This window comes from Piliocolobus tephrosceles, unplaced genomic scaffold (genome assembly GCF_002776525.5).
Source record: "Piliocolobus tephrosceles isolate RC106 unplaced genomic scaffold, ASM277652v3 unscaffolded_25086, whole genome shotgun sequence".
Classification (NCBI taxonomy): domain Eukaryota; kingdom Metazoa; phylum Chordata; class Mammalia; order Primates; family Cercopithecidae; genus Piliocolobus; species Piliocolobus tephrosceles.
The window spans coordinates 1-7,802 of NW_022307739.1; the positions used below are offsets into that span (position 1 = coordinate 1).

A 7,802-nucleotide genomic window follows, 5' to 3' on the forward strand; every position below is an offset into this window, starting at 1 on the left:
ATATACACCATGGAATACTATGCAGCCATAAAAAAGGATGAGTTTGCGTCCTTTGTAGGGACATGGATGCAGCTGGAAACCATCATTCTTAGCAAACTATCACAAGAAGAGAAAACCAAACACCGCATGTTCTCACTCATAGGTGGGAACTGAACAATGAGCTCACTTGGACTCGGGAAGGGGAACATCACACACTGGGGCCTATCATGGGGAGGGGGGAGGGGGGAGGGATTGCATTGGGGAGTTATACCTGATATAAATGATGAATTGATGGGTGCTGATGAGTTGATGGGTGCAGCACACCAACATGGCACATATATACATATGTAACAAACCTGCACGTTATGCACATGTACCCTAGAACTTAAAGTATAATAAAAAAAAAAAAAAAAGAAAAGTATTTGCAGTGTGATTCCACTTTCGTTTAAAAATGTTCTTATAAAATCACATGCTCCTAATTGTATATTATGTATACATTATATATACACATAGAAAAGCTCTAAGCAGATGTATTTCAACATGTGTAAGAGTGATTCTGTCCTGAGGATGCGATGATGAAGGCTCAAGTTTCTCACTGGTGCATGTCTCTGTTTTATCGCAATTCTACATTGAGCACCATCTGTGTGGGGTGCAGAAGGCGGAGGGCAGACCATCCTGCATTTGGGAGGTCAATCTCAGCCACCTGTCTGTGGTTCTGCCCTTCCCCATTCTGTGGCTCCCCCCTTCGTGCCCCATTTCTGTTCTGGCCTTCTCCCGGTTCAGGGGGCTTGTGCAGAGTCCCATGCTCCCTTATTGGTTCACAGACCTCAGCCCACACCCCCACCCACTCATTCTCTCTTTCTCCATCTCTATCGCATACACATCACCACCATCACACACGTATTCACTCACACACCCTGCCAGACTCCTAGCTTTGTTGCTCGCTCCATTTGGCTCCACGCTGGGCTCTCCGCAAAACACACTGTTGATAACACTGCATACCCCTCCCATCCCTACATAAAGGGGACCAGGAAGAAACTGAGGCTCAGGGAGGTGGAGTTGTTCGCCCCCAGTCACACAGGTTGCAAGGAGTGGAGACGGGGCAGCCAGGTTCCAGGCCCAGACTGCCTCCCATGACATCACAGCTGCCATTCTTCTCTCCTTGCTACTGTCTCCCTAAAGCACCAGCAAGGGGACTGGCTTCCCTGATCTTGTCCGCATTGCCAGCGCTAACAGTGGACAGGTGCCCCCAGTTACCTGCGGCACCTCCACAGCAGAAATGGAGAAGACGTGGAGGCAGAAGATCTTGGAGCCATTGTAGCCGACCACAAAGCCCTGCAGCTTCTGCCGGTGCACAGGGAAGGTGCTGGCTTTGATGTTGAGGTAGCCTCCTCCTGAGAAGCAGAGCATGTCCTCACACTGGGTGTTCCAGGCCACACTGTTGGCGTTTGGTTCCTGGGGGACAGGGACAGTGGGGATCCTGTGAGAATCACCCTGGGCTTGGGCAGTGCTCACACATTTCAGCCCAATACCCTCTTAAAGACTGAATCCCACTAAATTGCTTACAGTGGGATGGAGGGAAAAGGAGGAAAGGGGACCACAAAGAAATGAACAGAGGCAAGCCCCTCCATGCACCTGCGTGTTGTTGGAATTTTTGAGTAAGCAAGCATTACTTTTGAAAAAAAAAATATTCTCCTGAAATATGCTCATACCCTTCTGCCTAGGATCTTTTATAATGACTAAATCTTTTATAATGAGCATGGATTGTTTTTTATAATGAAAAAAATCAATATAGCTGTTTTATGTTTAGAGGATAGGGCAGTGGAGAAGAGGAAAAGCCAGCAGGCAATGTCACAGCTGGGAATGCTGATGTCTCCTGTCAGGGCTGAAAATCACCTCCCCTAGCCTGCTACAGAACCAGCAGTGGGGACGGTGGAGCACACACCCTTCCATACTTGTATGGTTCTAGGCTCAGACACAAGATTCACATTTGGGGCCAGCTACGCCCCTTATAGGTGGGAGGTGAGGCTGGAGAGAAGGGAGGTAACATTTCAGGCCCCATTTTGTGCCCAACACTGAGCTAGGCACTGTGGTAACCCCTATTCCTATAGTAATTCTGTGAGGGGCAATTACTAATTTCATTTCAGAGAAAAGTAATCAAGGCTCAGAGAGGCTCACTAACTTAAGATCACACAGTAAGGGATCCAGGCAGGACCCAAGCCCAGGTCAGCCTGAAGGCTGTGCCCTCTCTTGCCCCCAAACTCTCTTCGGGACATGAGTGAGTTGAGACTGACAGGGAGTCACCCCTGGGCTAGAGGTGGCCAGGTAACCCCTTCTCACTGACAGAGGCTGCTCCCCACTTCAGGACCCTCCCCCTATCAATTCTGCTGCTGAGAACAAGGAGGAGCCTGGTAAGGGGACTGAATATGCCCATAACATCAGGAAACCCTGCAGTGGCCGAGGAAACCAGTAAGGAGGGGCTCCAGCTTTGCGGGGAACTTCATTCCGGGAAACCAGTCCTGACCACCTACAAAGACCTAAAGAGACAAAGAATGGCGCGAGCCCAGCGAAAAGCAGCCAGGCCCTGGGCACAGAGCTGCTGGGCTGTCTTCTCTGGTGATACACTTCCTCAGCCACAGGGCTGGATGACTCCACCAAACAATGCCTAGGCCCCTAAAGATCCAAGCACTTCGCATTCTGCTGGCTCTTCTAGCATTCTTGTGAATTAAGCAGAAGGCAAGGCTTGCCCATCCCCTTCCCGCTTTCAGATGACAAAACTGATCCTGTTTCCTTTCCGTGCAGTAGGTGCACATAGACACAGGCAGGCCTGCACAGGTAAGACGCAGACTTCTGCAAAGGAAGCGCATCCATCGCCCCATTCACTGAGTGCCAACGTCACACCCCTCTCAGAGTCATGGCCCCATTTCTTGTTCATGGTAAATGCTTAAGAAAGGCTCTGCTTGCTCAGAGCCTTTGGTTTCCATTGGCAAGGAAACCAAAGTTAAAGAAGCCGGTCCAGGCCCTGGGGCTTGTGCCTGCATGGGAGGAGCAGGTTGTGGCCCAGGGCCTCTGGGAGTCTGCGCATGTGGTTGGCCCCAGCTCCTCACTGCTCCTCCCAGAGACCTGCCAGGGCCAGAGCTGGAGAGCCTCCTGCAGGGGCTGGGAAGCTAGAGGAGGGTCTCTAATCAAAGGATGATGTCCCTGGGCCCCCTCGAGGACATCACCTGAAAAAGCAGCTCCTTGGTGTCGATGTCATACACCAGGCAAGTGTCGTTTTCATCTACCACGGCCAGCTTCTTACGGGAGGCACTCATGTCCAAGCAGCGCACGGCTGTGGCCTGCTTCAGCAGGATGATAGCAAAGAGATTGTCCACGAAGATCTTCAGGATCTGGCAAAATTTCAGTGAAAACAGTGTCAGTCACCATGGCAACAAGATCCTGGCCCACTGCCAGGCCGTTGGAATCCCATGTGCTCTGCAAGAACAACTCCCACCACCTTCACCAGAAGTTCTGTGCAGAGAAAAGGACTCATCAAAAGAAAGAGGGTGGTGGTGGTGCGGGGGGGGGGCGTTGGCTTATCCTCAGCAGGCCAGAAGCAAGGTTCATCAGAGGCTGCAGAAGTAATGACAGCCCCGAGACAGGCCGAGCTCACTTCAGTGTCTGTTCGGACCGGGGATTTATTGATGACATTACCCAAACGGCAGCGTTAGGAGAGGCCACCTAGCAGAGATCTGAGACACGAACTAACACAGGAAAAGGCTACTGTGAACACTGACAAGACATGTGGTAGAGAATTATAATAATGATGATGACAGCCATCATCTACTGATATCCCTGGTTTAAAAAAAATTTTTTTAGAGATAAGGTCTTGCTATGTTGCCCAGGCTGACTGCAGTGGCTATTCACAGTCTTAATCATATCACACTGCAGCCTCAAACTCCTGGGCTCAAAGTGATCCTCCTGCCTCAGCCTCCTGAGTAGCTGGGACAACAGGTATCCACCACCATGCCTGCTTTAATACTCCTGGTGTTTTTTGTTTGTTTGTTTTTTGTTTTTTAACACTGGCTTTAACTCCCAACCTTGATGATATCTGGTTTCGACAGTCCTATGAAATATGTGGTATTATCCTCATGTAAAATCAGCCTCACAGAAGTAAAGTGACCTGCCCAGGATGACAAAGCCAGTGAGTAGCTAAGTAAGAACATGACCTCAGGCCCACCTGACCCCAAAGTCCATCCTCCCATGGGAAGTGAGAGCTGCCTGAGACAGAAGCGGCCATTCCTCCCCTTGACATTGCTCTTGACTTCACCCACCGCGCTCACGCCCCGTGACTTCCGTCCCCAGCAAAGACCTGACAAGCCTCAGCCATAAGCCATCTGCTGCACAGCTTGGCTGTCAGGCTAATGCAGTTACACTGCCACTTTCAAAGTTCCATGTAGCAGCCCACTTAGAACTTTTCTTATGCTGAGCAAAGAACACACGTGTACACACACACACACACACACACACACACACAGAAATCTGTTTAACTTTGTGTAACCTGGATATCCCACATCTAACTGGCCAAAGGGCTAATTTTTCTTACGACATCTATCAGTATCCTGAGGACCCAGCATTCTCTAGGACACATGCTAGAACACACTGCCTTAATCCACTCACTGCCCTAATCGGGAGCTGACCTAGGTAACAATCTCTGCCTCCCTCTAGAAATCCACAGAAGCAGCATCTCTAACAAATCTCCCACCTTCTGGTGACCTTAAGCCACTAATCCACTTTACATGTAGCCAAAGGTTATAGCTCAACTCTGCCAAAACGTGGGCCTGCTATGAGTGTGAGGGCCACAGCACCTTTGGCCTGAGGCTGTCCTCAAAAACTGAACTCAGGGCTGCCCCACAATTCACCCATGGAGGAGAGAAGCCCTTTTCCTGCCCTGAGAACCCAGCTCAGAGTCGTTGCTAGACGGGTCACCCACGTGTGCATGTAGATTATCAGCCTGATGGGAGACGTGCAGAAGTGCTCACCTGTCCATTCTTCAGCCCCACTAACAGGCCTTCCCTTCCAGGAGGGCCGCCGATCACCTTGATGTAACGAATGAGAGACTCCATCTGCCACTCCCGCTCCTTCACTCCGCTGAAGGACAGGCACTGCAGCCGTTTCTCCTAGGAAGCAAACCCAGATCTCATGGAAATTCAACAGAATAAGTGCTCCCAGCCCTCCCCAAGGAGGTCTTCCTGCCCCTAAAGTGTGAAAATACCTACACATTCGGTATATATCTATCTAACCCAATGTAGACCCTATAATTGGCATCGTTAATCCAAGACTCGATGCAAGGCTTCCCCACAGAGCCCAATTCAGCCTCAGACCTTCAATGCAAACCTCCATCCAGGCAGCCTAGGCCAGAGGCAGCACTCAAAAGTACACATACTTGCCACACGTATCCTGTAATTTGTGGCAACTCTAAACCTCTTGAAGTTCTAGACTTTGATTATTGATTGATTGATTGATTTTTGAGACAGAGTCTCACTGTCACCCAGACTAGAGTGCAGTGGTGCTATCATAGCTCACTGCAGCCTCCAATTCCTGGCTCAAGCAATCCTCTTGCCTCAGCCTCCCAAGTAGCTGGGACTACAGGCAAGTACCATCACACCCAGCTAATTAAATAATTTTTTTTTTTTTGTAGACATGGGGTCTCAGTTTGTTTTCTAGACTTCTTTCAAATTACTAGCCTCAAGCGACCATCCTGCCTTGGCCTCCCAAAGTGCTGGGATTTACAGGCGTGTGCCACTGCACCCAGCCCAGTTCTAGACTTTGAGAGATTTTAATAGTATTTTACACTACAGTGATTCCTAAAGAATTCTTCTCTTGGCCGGGTGTGGTGGCTCAAGCCTGTAATCCCAGCACTCTGGGAGGCTGAGATGGGCGGATCACGAGGTCAGGAGATCCAGACCATCCTGGCTAACACGGTGAAACCCTGTCTCTACTAAAAAATACAAAAAACTAGCCGGGAGAGGGCGCCTGTAGTCCCAGCTACTCAGGAAGCTGAGGCAGGAGAATGGTGTAAACCCGGGAGGCGGAGCTTGCAGTGAGCTGAGATCGGGCCACTGCACACCAGCCTGGGCAACAGGGCAAGACTCCGCCTCAAAAAAAAAAAAAAAAATTCTTCTCTTTCATCACCTCCAATAGAGCTATGTAAAACTAAATCCACCTCTACTTCCAAGATGCTGGGCTAGCCCTCTCAAAGTCTTTCCAAACTTCTCTTGGCATTGACTTAGACATTCTCTAGGAATCTTGAGAAATTTTTTTCTATGAAAAAAAAATCTTTCAGGAATTAAAATTTCCTTGACAATTACTGAGTTGATACAAATTTTATGTGTATATGCTTATCCATAAAAACTATCTTCATTTTGTACAACACCAATTTATGTTTTAGGTCATTAAAATATACCTAATCCTAGTATGACAAAATGTTCTGCAATAGAAAAAGGTATTCTTGGCTAGACACGGTGGCTCACACCTATAATCCCAGTACTTTGGGAGGCTGGACAGGTCTTAAACTCCTGGGTTCAAGCATTCCTCCTGCCTTAGCCTCCCAAAGTACAGCCTCACATCTCTACTAAAAATAAAAGATTAGCTGAGTGTGGTGGCATGTGCCAGCTACTCAGGAGGAGGACTGCTTGAGCTTGGGAGGTCAAAGCTGCAGTGAGCCAGAATTGTGCCACTGCATTCCAGCCTGGGCAACAGAGCGAGACCATGTCTGTCTCAAGAAAAATATTTTTTTAAAAATAGTAAAATAAAATAAAACAAAAAGTATTCTTCAGTTTATGCCTCATGACTTGCTAATAGAGTCTGGTTCATCCAGATGCCAGGAAAATGAAAGCCAATAAGCACCACTTAGTCTGATGGAAACAGACTTGTTTTCTAGTGACCAGTTTTAAAACCATGAGGTGGGCACCCTATCAATGCAGGGAGCACAAACGGAATTCAGCCCAACTCCCCCAACATGCTGCTGCCCACCTGGCACAGGATGATGTGATTGGCACACACCACCAGGAGGTTGCACTCAAACTTCTTGACAATCTTCTCCTTTACCCGGTAATGCATGTCTGATGAGTCCTCTGAATACAACTCATAGATGAAGATTTTCTCTGGCAGTTGGATAGCCAATCGATTTCTGTAGATGGCAATTTTCTTGACAAGCTCTTTGCATTTAATCCGAACTGTCAAAGAAAAAAATATCTAGTTCTAGCAAGAGGTTGTTAAGTAAGGTGGAAGGGAGAGAAATTAAAAGCCATCATTTACTTAACACTACTGGCAATTAAAGTGAGATACTCTCATTGAAAAATCTTTAGAGTATCTAATATATACAATCAACTCTCCTGAGCACTGGGATCCAAAGTCCTATAGGACCCAATCTTCATGGTCCAAGGCTGACAACTGAGTATGGAAATGAACTACTCACTGTTACCATCACTTGCTGGATACAAATATAAACTTCTCTGCACAGCACTATGGCCCCTGGTGAACGGAAGCCTGCCTAAGTAACTGACCTCACCTCTGGCCGCTCCCTGCCCACCTCCTTGACAAACGGGAAAGACACGTTAATTTCTGGTACACACCAGGCTCTACACTCCCACTACAGACCAGGTGGAGAAAATGTCCCCGACGGGGACACTGTGGAGCTGTCCAAGAGGCTTTGCCCCAGGCACCACAGCCAGAATCTTCAAAAAGATATGGTCCCCTGGGGGACCAAAGGACACTCATCTGAATCTACAAGACAACCCCCCACCTGGATCCCTTGCAAAGGCACCCAGCAGTGCACTAAG

General features: G+C 48.5%; 1 protein-coding gene across 1 annotated transcript; it reads right to left on the reverse strand.

Moving 5' to 3' along the window:
- Positions 1-1,155: 1,155 nt before the first annotated feature.
- Positions 1,156-7,195, reverse strand: LOC111534748 (intraflagellar transport protein 122 homolog). The gene is made up of 4 exons (XM_023201277.1): positions 6,994-7,195; positions 5,001-5,138; positions 3,204-3,368; positions 1,156-1,434 (listed from the first exon to the last, which is right to left on the reverse strand). Exons 1-4 carry the CDS (start codon positions 7,078-7,080, stop codon positions 1,156-1,158), a joined length of 669 nt encoding a protein of 222 aa, XP_023057045.1. The 5' UTR covers positions 7,081-7,195.
- Positions 7,196-7,802: the final 607 nt, after the last annotated feature.